Below are 15005 nucleotides of genomic sequence, written 5' to 3'. Positions count from 1 at the left end.
AGACAGAGAGAGAGAGAGAGAGAGAGATTCAACCAGCCAGGGATTAGGTTGGCACACCAGGTCCAAAGGGAGGTGAGATTAAAAGCCAGGAGCAATAATACACACAGTGGGGGGGGGGGGGGGGGGGGGGGGGGGGGGGGGGGGGGGAAACTCATGTGTCAATGTAACCCAGTTCAGACCGGGCTGTCAAATGTGAATGTGCCACCAAATGGGATGAATAAATGACTTTAGGGAATTCACCCTATGGCTAAACTGTTGGCAAGGTTACCAGCTCCAAGTTTTTACACAGACGACACACATGCATCCGTAAAAACAGATGACATAATAAATTCATCAAAAAAAAAAAAATAAGCTGCACTGAGCTCCTGACTCTGTAATAGGGAGGGTTTTGCAACACGCAGCAGCTTCCTGGTCAGTTCATGGTGTTTTGTTCCACAGAGATTTGTATCCTCTGTCCTCAGTATATCATACAGTATTAAATCTCAGCTGTACCCTCCTTTAACCCTGTCACCTATAAAAAAAAAAAAAAAACCTGACCTCAGTGTGTGTGTGTGTGTGTGTGTGTGTGTGTGTGTGTGTGTGTGTGTGTGTGTGTGTGTGTGTAGACAGGGAGAGCTGGGGGAGGACAGGTGTGACTCAGCACCACCTGTGATTGAGCCTCTGAAAAAATGAAGGGCAAGGCATCCCTCATGGGGTCTGCTTTACTTTAAAATCAATTTGAAAAATCTAATTTATCACAGTGTTTCCATCTCCAGCTTTACTTGGACGGGAGGAAGGAAAGCTGTCAACAAGGAGGATTTGGTAAACATCCTATTGGGAGATTAACAAGGAGCAAGCTCGGTCTTTTCCGTGCACGGAAGTGCGTATGTGCGCGCACGCGTGCGAGGGAGGGAGGGAGAGAGAGAGAGAGAGAGAGAGAGAGAGAGGACTTCCCAGCATGGGACAGAGGGAGGGGGTGAGTTGCCTGGTGGAGGCGACTGAAATGTCCTTCATATACTAAACCGGTGACAAATTGGCGAGCATTGGCCCCAGGGTAGCAGAGATCACAGCCAGCGCGGAGAGACTCAGAGACACAGACGGACTCAGGAGGAGACCGGAGCACCGAGCACCGCCGTTGGTTCCACAGCAACACACCGGGGATACGCCGACCATCTATTACAAGAAAAGCAACAGAGGAAACTAATCCGGACGGAGCAGCATTTACCCCACCGATAGGTAAAGAAAGATTTGATTTGAACTGAACTGAATTCGCTAGATTTTCGCAATTTTCAAGTAAAAGTTAGGAGGCTGCAACACCATATCACTACTGCACAACAACTAGGTTACATATTCATGTGACGGTGGATTAATAATACTGATCTCCTAAAGTAGAGGCGAAAAATAACCCAACAGAGTCTTAAGGTCACTCTAAACCCACGAATGAAAACAGACCCCTTAACGATGCTTTCAAATGTTTAAGTTGCAGCTTTTTACCTATTTATTACCTATATTTAAATGAACTATAAATAGCCTACATATACAGTCCACCATTCACGCCTAACTTTAACATGTTTTGTACACTCTGGATCTACTGGAAACATAAATACTTTTTTTGTGATCGTAATTTTTTGTGTGATTTTAAGTAATAAATGCGGAATTAGACTAAAGTAATTAGACTTTACTTTAATTTCAATTTAGACCATCTGACTCACATTCAATACATGATTAAAATACATGTGGAATATTTTTGTGAAAATACGTACATGTTGTTTTTTTTTATTCTTGTTTACAAATTACAGTAAAAACTGTAACTCGTGAAGGTATAAAGTAATTGGACAAAGCTGTCAATATTTGTATTTACTGTAGGTAAGACTCTGTTGTGTCAAATCAGGGCCGCACCTGATCTGCCTGAGGTCAGGTGGCCATGTCCAACAGATTTATTTAATTCGTGTTATTTAGGCTACACACTGGCGAGCCGTTTGTCAGATTAAGCGACTACGCATGTCATCCATCTCAGCACGGTGCCTCAGTCACACCTGATTAGGCTCACCAGGTCTAGTAGGTCACCACACACAGAGTTCACACGGAGCTTAACAGCCTGCGCAACATAGATGTTTCACTTACACTCTGTAACTCACTGTGTGCCATGATGAGTTACTCCATGAGCCTTGAAAGAAGCCGTGATCATGGTTTTTAAATGGATGTAAAATTGTTTTCTGCGGCGATGATTCATTGTGTTTTATGCTGTCTTTATATTTCTGCTGACCTTGTCTGTGTCTGCAGAGATGGGTGTCACCTGTCCCCCTCTGCTAGTAATTGGCCTGTATTTGACGGCTGCGCTGATTGGTGGAACCCGCTCAGAAGGGGTGTGTCTTCAAGACGGCAAGCACAAGGCCACGCCCAGCCCAGAGCCTCACCTGACGGAGTGCGCGCTGTACGCTGACAGTGAGTGACTCTGTGTGTTTGTCTCGAAACGTTCTACTTTTAATGACGAAGATATCAAACTAAATCAGATGACAGACAGCTGCCTGACGAGTTGTCGTGTCCTTGCTGCTGACAGATAGCTGCTGCAAAGAAGAAAACATCCAGGACATCTCCCAGGTTCCCTCTGCCAGCAACAAGAATGAACCGTGGGACAAGTGCGGGCCTCTGAGCCCTGAGTAAGTCGCTTCCATTCTTGTGGTTCAGTCGTATTGCCTTAAAAGTGACTATAATCAACATAATCATTTTTGTATGTTGGGTCACACAGTTTTCTCTTCATGACCACCAAGTTTACTGTTTTGGGTCACTTTCAAATCAGGCTGCTGTTTATAGATGCAGCACCAAAATTTTAGCACATAAAGTTAGTGGTGAACTGATGTACATATGGTGGAGAACAAAAACAGAGCAAAAAGCGTTTCTGTCTTGAACCTAAATTCATCAGATGGCCAGAAACAAGACTGCAAATCACGAGTCTGAATATAACATGTAAGATTATATGTATATGTCAGTGCTGTGTTCATTTCTATTGCTTCCTATTGGCAAAAATAAATAAATCCCTAATTGCCGGTTTAAGTGGCTTTAGAGCAACATTTATTTTCTTACATGATTTAATCTATAGCAACGGGTTTGTTCTAAGGCTTTTAATGTGGTGGTAAAACGTTGAGATCTGAGTCTTTGGAATAAACAAAATACATTTCAGTGGGACAAATGAAGACAAATGAATTCACATGGTGGTGAATTATGGATGAGTAGACAGAAAATCAAGCCACGAGCAAATACCATAAAGGAAGTCAAGTTGAAAAAAGCAGTAAAGTAGCATTAGCAGAAGCAGGGAAAACACACTAAACAGCATAATTCTCAATCAACCAGGTCTCCATGTCCTTATTAATCTTTATGTTCTCCACCTGCCCTGTGACCAACTATACTGACTCAGGGTCAATAAGTGTTGAAATACAGACGTGACCATGCATCATGAAAGCACAAACAGCCTCCCTCTGTCTCCTCAGGTGTGAAGGCTTTCTGAAGCGCGTGTCATGTTTTTACCGCTGCTCCCCCGACGCCGCGCGCTGGCCCCATCCTCATCGCCGCTCATACATCCAGGCGGTGCCGCTCTGCCACAGCTTCTGCCGTGATTGGTGAGGCTGCCAAACACATTGCTAAGCAAACTTAAATCAAAATCAGTACCTGTCCTGCTTCATGTATTAGGCTGGCCAGGGAGAGATTACCAGCTTGTATAACAACAGCATTTTGTGCGATGACAAAGTGTTGAATAAACAGCATAAAATACAGGTAAGATGACCGCTGCATATTTCAGGGTCTTTTCATTAAAGAAGGCTACACATGCGTGTAACGGCAGCTCCCAAGTAGGGTTCGTAACCTCCCCAGGGGACCCCCAGTAACCATTTCATCTTTGCTATGTTTAAAAGAGGGAAAACAGCAGAAAGACTGATCAAAATCTTTTTTCCCAGTGGTGGTGAAGAAAAATGCTTAATAAACTCTCCTAGTTAAATGAGAGGTGCATGAATTTTTGCTTACAGTATAGATGGAAAATATGCTTATTTGCTCTCTTGGCAAGATTTGGATGAGCAGTCTAAAGTGTAAAAATACCACCTTGTGGTTTTACAGAGTTACGTCGTTGCCAAAACTCTTAAGTTACCGCATTGCACATAACCCCAACATAACTCGCATTAGACAAACATGATATAACATGTGGATTAGTGAGTTTAAGAGGTGCTGCCAACTGTTTCCAACTATTTGCTAAGCTAAACTAACCGGCTGCTGGCTGTATCTTCATATTGAGTGTGCAGACTTAGCCTGTCAATCTTCTCATGAAACTCTTGGCAATAAAGCCACAACACTTGTAACATTTCCTTTAAACACTCAGTTTACCTCAAATAGGGAATTTAATCTCAGGAGAAAATATTCAAATGAGATAAATTTGAATATTTCAGGTATTTTTTTTTTTTAATTGCATGTGTTTTTTCAGGTTTGATGCCTGCAGGATGGACTTGACATGTGCTCGTAACTGGGCCAGAGACCCCAGGGGACATAACTGCACTGGAAACTGCGTTCAGTATCAGCAGGTGAGCTGTGAACTCGTGTACCTGTGATTTCAGCATATTAATCATACATGGACGGCAGCGTCAGTCTCTCTGTCAACCACTTCTTGACTAAAATATCTTGTTGCCATAATAGTGTGAACATCTGGTGGTCTTGTAGCCTAATTATAAAGAGCTCCATCTCCAATACAGTGTATGAAGTGTAATCAGCTGTTTTTAGCAGGATACAAGCAGAATGCAGTCACGCCTTCGTTCAGGTTTTTTTCTGGACAGCAGCGGACGTGTTAAGAGGTTTGAATCCCACTGACTGGACCCGAAAAGCTTGTCGCATGTTGCAGGTAGAAGGTCGGCAATGCGTCACGGTGTGTTGGTGGTGGAGACAGAGCGTGGTTATGCGAAGAGTTAACGGCGCGGGGCGACGCTGTGGGCTGAAGCGTGAAAAGGTTCGGCCCTGCTTCAGTGGGCAGAGGCCAGCTGGGTGATTTAGAAAGAAGCCGAGTGACAGAGGGTGCTGGTGTGCAGCTGAGGCCGCTAGCAAACGAACTCTCACAGATGACACTCTATATCTATATCTGATGGAGTGTGTCGTTCTTTCTCCCCCTTTTCCTCCCCCTTTCTGTCTTTCTCTCTCTCTCTCTCTCTCTCTCACACACACACACACACACACACACACACACACACCAGACCCATTAAGGATGTCTGGTGGTACATGATTACTGGAACTTACAGATTTGTAGTAAACGAGGAAAATTAAAGGGAGACTACTACATCTAAGTGTCTGAGTGTGTGTATATGGGTGTCTGTCTGTGTGCTTGTGTATTTTTGGTGTGCTTTTATTGGCCCATTTTCATGTAGGTTGCCACTAATGGCACACCATGGGCTCCAATAAATTTAAGCAGTGTTTTAAATGGCTAATGAAGAAATGAGTCACTGAATTCAGCACTTTCAACAAATCCGCCCTCTTAGAGAGACTGCAAGCGAGTGCCTGCCTCTCGTATTTTTGGAGGTCACAGCAGTAACGTTTTTTTGTTTTCTCCTCAGAGATGGTGGATTTCACAGTTGTGCCGGTCATTGGTCTGAGCTCATAGCACTTCAGTTCACCTCAGACGTGCGCAAATTTGCACAACAGACACAGACGTGCTTCTGTTTGGTATCGCATTAAAACCTCCAGCTCCGTCTCACCCGATCTATGTCTGTAGAGTAAATATAAGTACAGGATTTGTAAATGACTGCAGTAGATTTTGATTTGCATAGAAACAAGCTAATACATTTAAAGACACAGAAAGACACACATCCTCTGCATGCAAAAATCCCTCTGGCACTCTGTGTCTCACTCTCCTTTTGTACTCATTGGTAACGTTACTTGCCAGCCAAGGTCTGATTTATCTCAGCATTAGACACCGTGTCTGCTCCTTATTTTATGGGAATGAGGTTACGTCTGCAAAGAGCGGCCGTGTCCGTGCTGGGCGCTGGCACGAAACACGTCCAGATCAGATACAGTAAATTAATGGTTCGGATGAAGAGAAAGACAAAATATGTTTTAGATACACTTACGATGACACGGGTAACAATGGACTACGTATGAGAATACCTGTTAAAAGGGAATAAATAGTAAATTGGGGTTTAGTGGGGACCTAGAAATAAATTATACTGTAAGTACTTGTATAATAATAGAAATACAGGATACATCCATATCCCTAGGATTGCAAAGGGGATCAAAAAGGTTAGCCCTATGTCCTTTCAAGCCTGTCCTGTACTGAAAAACAGCAACATTGATCGATTGTTGAAAGGTGTTAAAATGAGCTATATTTAAATTTCTTGTGACCTCTAGTGGTCGAAATATTTATAGAGCAATGGAGGAGGTCAGGTGATGTACAGTGGTATAAAGATTGACAAAGTGCCTGTAGGCAGGTATGTGAGGTTAATGCTAGATTGGATCAGCTGGAAGGACACAATGCTGTAAATTTACTGTAAACACAGCTGTGATTGGTTGTTTCATTGTCAATCAACTGTTCCCAAACCATAATCCTTAATCCCAACCATAATGTTGCAACTATTCACAGGAAATCTAGCAGCAGCCGCAAGTCAATGGATCAAACATAGGACTGTCACTCAAGAGGCTGCTGTGTGTATTAAACCAAAAGACAATATTGACTTATTAGACCTTATGTCATTTATGTAATGTGATGCAAGTTAAGTCACATGCTTAACATCATTTATGTAACAAATATAGTTAACTTAACTATTTTATAACACATTTTTAACATCAGATGAACCCGACATTCCCAAAACTGCATAACAATTGTGTATCATCCTTTGAAAGACATACACGTATCATTTTTATGGCTACAGCTATGGAGGTACATCCTTTATTTCCAGGCTAAACCCAGTATTTTCTTCCCAATAACTCCAATAGTTAGGTGCATTATATTAATTGTAATTCATTTCTAAGTCGATCTTAAACACAAGTCTATTACCCTGTAAATCCTGAAGCTCTTCCCTTCCGGTGTACAATTTCATTCATTGTAATGAATTAAACGGTCAATTGTTGGCTGTGATCGAAAGGGTTACTTTTCAAACAATCAACCTTAGAAATAACAACGTGTTTTTGAAAATGATCAAAATCTGTGAAAAGATTTAAAATGGTTCAATATACAGTTTCTTTCATCTGAATAAGGATAATCATTAATCAACTAGAAAAAAAATAAAATGTGCGTTTTCCTAATTGACCTCCAGCTAAAATAATGATGACAATTTATGTTTGATTTCTCTCTTCTGTTTTTTGTTTTTTTTCCTTTTGCACACCAGGTGTAACTACACAGGCTAAGGACAGAGAAGGGCAGAATGAAATGAGATAAGGATGGGAAGGACAGCATAGAGCCCCGGGAAATTTTTGTATCTCACTTATTTGATCACACCATGTCGTCTAAAGCCACTTGTCCTCGTTCTGAATTAGCTTTGGCAGCAAACCACGTCTGCCCGAGGAAGGACAGAGAAGTGTGTGTGTGTGTGTGTGTGTGTGTGTGTGTGTGTGTGTCTGTGTGTGTGTGTGTGTGTGTGTGTGTGTGTGTGTGTGTGTGTGTGTGTGTGTGTGTACCCCTCTGTGCATTATGGGGTCGCTGTGATGAGACCTAAGTGTGAGACAGAGTGTAGATGTAGTCGAGAGAAATGGCCGTCATCCTCTTTGTCCTTTGAACACGGTAAATATATTACAGCTTTCTTCTCCTCTGAGCACCCGGTGTGACTCAGTTTTAATCCCCCAACAGACAGGAGGATGAAAGGAAGCAGACGTTGGGGTGGGGGTGTGCAACAGAATTACAGGGAGAATGAGAGCGATGTGCACACGGTGGGTGCAGAAATAAGCAAGAGAGGAGGAAAAATAAAGCAAGGGGGAGATACAGTGGAAGTTCGGTCGCAAACAGAATTAGCTGAAGCAGGAGACGATGACTTGGTGGCACATCTTAACGACTGGTTATGAGGCAGTCACTAGAGACAGAGTGGGAGCTTAAACACAGAAAAGCACAGCGTGTGTCACTGCAACTTTACTAATTTGCTTTCTTAACTATTTCTCGGCGTGTAAGCACACACCCACAGTTAAACAGCTTAAACGCTGGATTGTGATTTGTTTTCTTGCACCGCCATGCAGTATCCTCCTTAATCCGCATACGTGTCTTATTAGAGAGGAGTGTAATTTTTCATGCTCCAGAAACCATACAGCTAATGTCAGCGGTAATTGGAGTTTTTCCTCCAAGTACAACTTTATACAGATTGAGCGCTGTAATGAATTTCCTGTCAGCAACACAAAAGGCGCTGGAAGTGACCTTTCCGATTTAGTTTGGATCTGTACGTCTACTTTGTGAGGCTCGTCAGAACTGTAAAGATGACACAGAGATGAAGTCTTGCAGATACCAATGTGAGCTTTTCAAGGTCACGTCTTGTGTTTTCCTCTCAAGGCCGGTGTAGACGAGGTGAGGCAAGCGGGAGGGGCAGACAAAAGCCACTTGCAAGAGCAGTTATCCGGTGCCTGCAGCCCCCTCCAACACGCTGCCCTGAAAGGGCAAAATCAATTACTTCAATGGATGTTTATGTTGCTCTGAGAGGTGCTGGGAAGCATGCTGAAGTGTGAGGGCAAAACGTTAAGCTGTCTGGGAGGTGTGCTGGAAAACAAGGTGTCTGTTTGCTTGCAATCTCCAGGGAGGAAAAAAATCTTAATCAAAGAAAAAAACTTTCCAAGCAATTAATCAACATGTGTTGAACAGCTCAGAGTCCACTTTGTCCTCCTCTCTGCAGCATGGGAGCCTGCCTTCCAGTTCAAAGTGGTCTATCAGGGATTAAATATATAGTTCCATAAAGGGATATTTATAATTGCATTAGTGTATAATCACCTGAAACTAACAATCACTGTGTTTTTGTTACTTTATAATGAGCACTTCATATCTATTTAGGGAGCTGGTCCTCCTCCGCAGAGGTTGCCATGTTGCTACAGTAGCTCAGAAATTTATGTTTATGTATTATGTAGCCTGCTTCCTTTAGTATATATTTTAACCACCGTTTTATTTGATCATACATCCTCTATCCAATCAAATCCACAAGTTTTGTATCATTGTCTGGTGTCACATAGTATGACAGATTGGATCTTCTGTGGAACAGTAGCCACACACAACCCACACATTAGATACAATTTCGATCCATCTGCCAACCCACGATCCGATTCAAGGGGCGTGTGCACAGCTGCTCTCTACTCAGTCAGGCAGTTGTCAATTGGATTCTGAATGAATTTGCAAGCTAACTTAGCTGTTGTCGAAATGCCGTGCAGGACGGCGTTCCACCTAAAAAAAAAAATCAAATACACCTGTCAATTTAAGCAGAGTTGGACTGAAATGTTTCCATTTATATCCGTTTGTCACCAGAATAGTGGTCTGTAGTCTGTGCATAGTTTTTAACATACAACAACAACAACAATAACACACACGTACAGTAAACTCAGAAACAAGTCTAAGTAGACATACTTATAAATATTCAGTTTATGGCATGATAAATGCTTGTATACATTTATGTGTGTTTTGTGTAGCATTAAACTACAGTGTTTCAATGATGAATTGATGTACATATAGATATACACATACCCACACAAATGTTTTCTTATGTAGATAATGACACCGTCTCAGCTTGGAGTTGTATAAGTGTATATCGAGACTTCTCATCATTAATTAAAAGGAATGATAAAGTTGTGACCTAACCTTAGGAGTCTTAAAGTTCCCAAAAATATTATAATTTCATCTTTAATTTTTTTGTGCATATAAAAATGTAATTCAACTCTGAAAGTGACCATTCTGCAAAATGAGTACTTTTTGTACTTTAAGTACTTGAATACTCAGGCAGAAAATCTAAATGCTGAAAATAAGGAGCACTTTCACAGTTACAGCACTCATTCTGTCAGAGGAGATAGGTCTCAAATGTCTTAAATAATGTGCGTGTCTCTGTGTGTTGTGGCCTACAGATGTATCAGCACGGCAGAGATCTCTGCGAGAGCCTGTGGGGTGACGCCTTCATGACAGTGGAGGATGAGCCAGAGGAAGTGGGAGAGGCGGGAGAGATCGGCATGGAGGGTGACGCCGGCCGCCCCTGCGGCTGCCTGACCCTCAGTCCCTCAGACAAGGATGTGATCGCCGCCCTCAGGGCCCAGCAGGACGACCCAGAGGAGCTGGACACCACCAAGACCGGCTTGCCACAGTACCGGGCCCCGTGCCAGACCAAGCTGCCCGTGCAGGCCAGGAGCGGCAGGAAGGGAAACATGGTGCTTCGTAAACGCTCCGTGGAGGTGGAAGACGTGGAGGGCAGCGGGAGCGGTTTGTAGATGGTGACAGAAGGCAATAGATTTATAGATAATTGTCTAGATCCTAATATACAAAAATCTATCCTTTTGAAATGGAGTTGTAACTTTGCTCCTTTAACTAAACTTACCAAACAAACCTGAACTCTCATTATTATCATCACATCTCAGATATAAACATATGGTACACTGTATCTGGTGTAAGAGAGACTCACAAGCTTGAAACACTTCCTATAAACACCTTATCAGTTTGTTTGATTGAAATAAATTGCAATTAAAGATGCCACAACTGAATAATATAATATTTAAAGGCAAAATCCTCAATTCTGCAAGGGCTCTGACTTCAATGATAAATATATTGATAGTAATGGCTGCACAAATGTTTTTATTGCCAGCCAAGAAGGTGATTTTTTTTTTTTTTTTTTTTTACCGGTTGTTTGCTTTGCTCATTAAAAACCCATCAACTTTATGATGAGGTGTGTGAAGTCTTGCACATAGTAAAAGCCCTCCAGTATTAGCACTAATGCATGAGTCAAATGTTTCATCCTTTAAACTCAAGAGTACTTTTCATGATCATATTGAAAATACAACGTACCTGCACCAGTGCTTCACCACCCCGCTGTCTGTTCAACCGTCTATAGCCGACTTTAATCTGTGCATTAGTCACTTGTTAAATGCAGATCTTACTGTTGTGATACCATACTGTGCGGTCTACTCTTCATGAAATATATGATAGTGGAGAAAAGGTCACAGAGTAATCATTATAATGAATGTAACTTAGGTTTTCTAACAGAGTCTGCCGGCCTGAACGTAATGGATTGGGTGTGATTGTGAGAGTGGAGAGGTGTGCTTCTTACCTAAGAGGGAAGGGTTGATATTAAGAAACTAAATCTGCCTCCCAGAGCAAGTAAATCCACTGAGGCAGTATTCATACCAGATGAGGTCGCTCTGGTAGTTTGATCACGAATCACCAATGTACTGTGGTGTGCTCTTTCTTTTATAATTATGTCATGTATTTCTAGAGTGAGGCAGATGTTAGATGTAAATGTTTTGTAAAAAGGGAATCTGATTTGTCTGGTTTATGGTCGGCTCGCTGAAATTGGTGTTTCTGTGATTTTCTTTACATTCTCAATAAAGACAAGGTGTCTAAATGTCACCCGGAGCACTTTTCATCTGTATCCCCTGAAAAGATCAGGTGTTAAACTAGATGTATGGATCCTGATGTGATGTGATGTGTTTTTTTTTTAAGTCTAATCAGAATTTCCGTTTTCTACTTTATTTAATACAAGTTGAGCTTTCCACATACTTCCTGCTAACAACATGAATACCCAAAGGGTTTAAGTTGCCTGGTTGGGAATCACCGCTGGCACCATTTCTAAAGAGTTTAAAAGCTGGATTTATTAATGGTAAAAAAGTCATTTACAAATGCTATTAATAAGAATGTTTTTTTTAAGCTGCTTGGTTGGCAGTTTGATAACCAGGTTCTCCTGTCTACATGCTGAAGTGTCTTTTGGCAAGACACTGAACTGCAAGTTGCTCCCAAAAGCCGGCAAGCACCTTGCATGGCAGCTCAGCCGCCATTGATGTGTGAATGTGTGTGTGAATGGGAGGCAAACTGTAAAGTGCTTTGAGACAGCTGAGGTGATAAAGCGCTATAGAAGTGTAGACCATTTACCGTTTACTTTGTAGATCACTTATAGGCTCTTAGTGAGAAAAACTTTGGGTTTTCCAGGTTGAAATAAATCCTCCTTTAGCAGAACACTTTGATAGTCTTTGTAGATAGTACAATGGCCATCTGGACAAAAATCTTTTTATATACTGCTTCTCAATATTTTCAGCTGCAGACTTCATTTATTGAAGAACCCATGATTTCTCCACATATATTACTGACTAAATCTTGCACATGATTCATTAGGAATTGAGACACTAAGACGCTCTGATATTGTCATACTGCAAGCCTCATGACTTATTACAAAGTGTGAACCAATAAATGCTTTAGTGTTGATTTGCTGACATTTATAGCTGCACAGCCATGTTATTATCAACCTTTTTTTTAAAATTTAAATAAGACTGATGCAAGAGAAACAACAGAATGTCACATTTTGTTCTATCTGCATTTGTACTTTTTTAAGTTTGGCATACACATCAACACTATAATCAGTCTGCAGTTATGAATGTTCTTAAGTAGTTTATATGGAGATTTGGTCTAAATGTTCTGCAGCTCTTTTCTAGATCATGTGTGGTCGAACAGTAATTTTAAGCGGTTTCCCTCTTGAATTAAAGGGCTAAAAAACAAGAAAGTGTTGTGCTGAAGAATTATCCACGAATCTTACTGCAAAAATCATCATCAATAATGCCTTGTAATTGATCTATGAAGCATTACTGAATTATTTATTTACAATTATCAAAGCTGTTAATTGTAGCTTGACAAAGTATGCCTTATCAGGAAGTGGTAGTGCAACATTTTCTGCTTTTATTTAGGAAAGTTTGGAAATGTAAGAAAGCTTTGTAACATAGAAGTTGAATTTTGCAAACTAGTAGCCTTATTCAGAAAGACTGCTGTGCAATCCTTTCTTCAAATACCAAAACCCCTACTGAGCAGAGCTATGAACACAGTCTCTGCACCACAAATCAGAAACATCAAAGCTCTGGAAATAGACACCGCGCAGCACAGATAACTTCTTCCCTCCGTGTTCTGTCTGCTTGTTACACCACTGATGGCTGCAGCCTCTTGTACTTACACAATCATATTTCAATGTGTCCATTTTTCACGAGTTAAGAAACCCAGCAACACCACATATCACCCCAGGCCTGCTGAGGAACATCTGACTGCAGTGTCGACTTCTGGAAACACAGCTCCTGCCTCTGATTATGAGAGCACGGTGTGTATGTGATGTCTTGTCACCACTGTCAGCCCCCCAATTTACTGATACATCAAGACAAGTGTGTTTACCCTCTCGCTCAGACAGCTGTCACTCCGTCTCACCCTCTCTGAACCATGGCTTTGAGGGAGGAATCCAAATGCTCTTAAATTTAAAGTAGTAACAGGACAATTTATTTTAATGCCGTCTAGGTCTGATTTTATTATACCGGACATATTTGAAATTAATCCCTTTTGGGTAGTCCTTCCACTAATTCAGTTTTGCAGCAATTGAACTGACAGCAAGACTGCATCATAGTAACTAAACACACACACACACACACACACACACACACACACACACACACACACACACACACACACTCTCCATGACTGAGTCCCCCTGAAATTAACCAACAGATTATCATCCCAATCTGGCAAATCTCCCTGTAAAACAATCTCATTTAAAGTGACTAATATGTGGATTTGACACAGAAATCATCTTCGGACATGTGTTTTGTCAGTGGAGCAGTGTGTGCCCTCTGCAGGTGAAACAGCAGAGAACACAAACTGCATCATGTTGAAAATACCACGCACCACTTTTTTGGTAGTTGGACAGACAATGAGACACAGTTTGTGTGTGTGTGTGTGTGTGTGTGTGTGTGTGTGTCCACTCCACTGTGGCTATTTCTGAAGTGAACTGGTGCTTCTTGATGTTAGCTAATAACATGTCCTCTGTGAAAGTCATCATCGCAGTAAATGACAGAGCAGAACAGAGAGGGTTGTAAATGATGCACACACGCACGCGATTTAAGCTGATGACTGTGAGTAAGCCAACGCTTCAGTGATAAGACAAACTGCAACATAAATGAGACGAGGTTATCTTTTTAATTTGTTTCAGCATCGTCCCAGACCTTTTACAAAGTCAGTGTATGAAACAAATTGTCACACAGATCAGGTTATCTTTTTAATTTGATTCTGCAAAGACAAAATGTGACCTTCAATAGCCAGTACACAGATTTTCTGTTTTTCCTTCTGTTACTTAGTTATTCTCACACAAACACACACAGCACAGCTGAGTGTTGGATGTGTCCTCTATGTGTCTCTGTTGGCTTTCTTTCACATCCTCTATCTGTGGATTACTCTCACATCAAAGAGAATGTAGTCAATGGAACATTACAGTAGATATAATACATACACAATACAAGAGGAAAATATGATGCAGTACCTTAGGGACTTGTGTGGCAATTATTGTGGTGGGTAGGCGGATTGGACTTTAAGTGTCACAAAAGTGAGTTTTCCTACTCTTGACTTCACTAAAGCACCCGTAACATTCCATTGAAATTAGCCTAAAACGCCTTGTCAAGGCATACCCACAATAAACTGGAAGTTGTTCTTGAATAGTTTGTAGTATATGCATAAATTTGGTCTATTTTGAAAGTTGACAGATTTATCCCCAAAAGTCAGCATCATTGTAGGTCCTACTGGCTTTAAGTTATAAAAGTTTGAACACACTGAAGTAGAAGGTTTTTTATTTCTACCGAATATATATATATATATTTCCAAACAAATGCCTACAGCTGACTGTAGCTGTAACTTATTAGCTGGAAAATACAAAGAGGCCACAGTGTGAAATCTGATCTGGTCCAGAATCAAGTCTGGTAACAATATCACGCAAAAGAATATTTTACACGTTTTTCTAAAGATATATCCTGGCGTTTCCAAAGAAATGCCATTTGAAGACTTTGGAGACATAACAAATGGTGTGGCGGAAAATGTCATTTATATAAAA

The 15005-nt window shown here is 41.3% G+C and overlaps 1 protein-coding gene across 1 annotated transcript; it reads left to right on the top strand.

Moving 5' to 3' along the window:
• Positions 1-923: 923 nt before the first annotated feature.
• rtbdn (retbindin) lies at positions 924-11509 on the top strand. The gene is made up of 6 exons (XM_069149403.1): positions 924-1215; positions 2263-2424; positions 2540-2639; positions 3468-3596; positions 4448-4544; positions 10021-11509. The coding sequence occupies exons 2-6, from the start codon at positions 2265-2267 to the stop codon at positions 10375-10377; spliced, it is 843 nt and encodes a 280-aa protein (XP_069005504.1). The 5' UTR covers positions 924-1215; positions 2263-2264; the 3' UTR covers positions 10378-11509.
• Positions 11510-15005: the final 3496 nt, after the last annotated feature.

The sequence above is a fragment of the Embiotoca jacksoni genome, unplaced genomic scaffold (genome assembly GCF_022577435.1).
Source record: "Embiotoca jacksoni isolate LCO1_2020_lvr unplaced genomic scaffold, fEmbJac1.0.p SCAF_15, whole genome shotgun sequence".
NCBI lineage: Eukaryota > Metazoa > Chordata > Actinopteri > Embiotocidae > Embiotoca > Embiotoca jacksoni.
Note: the sequence above shows the minus strand (reverse complement) of the source record. Positions and strands in the feature narration are given on the sequence as shown.

Excerpts from the sequence above, each read along its gene's own strand:
- rtbdn (XM_069149403.1), top strand. The coding sequence starts at position 2,265 with ATGGGTGTCACCTGTCCCCCTCTGCTAGTAATTGGCCTGTATTTGACG. Across the intron at positions 2,640-3,467 it reads TGCGGGCCTCTGAGCCCTGA|GTGTGAAGGCTTTCTGAAGC; the intron begins GTAAGTCGCTTC and ends CTGTCTCCTCAG. Across the intron at positions 4,545-10,020 it reads ACTGCGTTCAGTATCAGCAG|ATGTATCAGCACGGCAGAGA; the intron begins GTGAGCTGTGAA and ends TGTGGCCTACAG.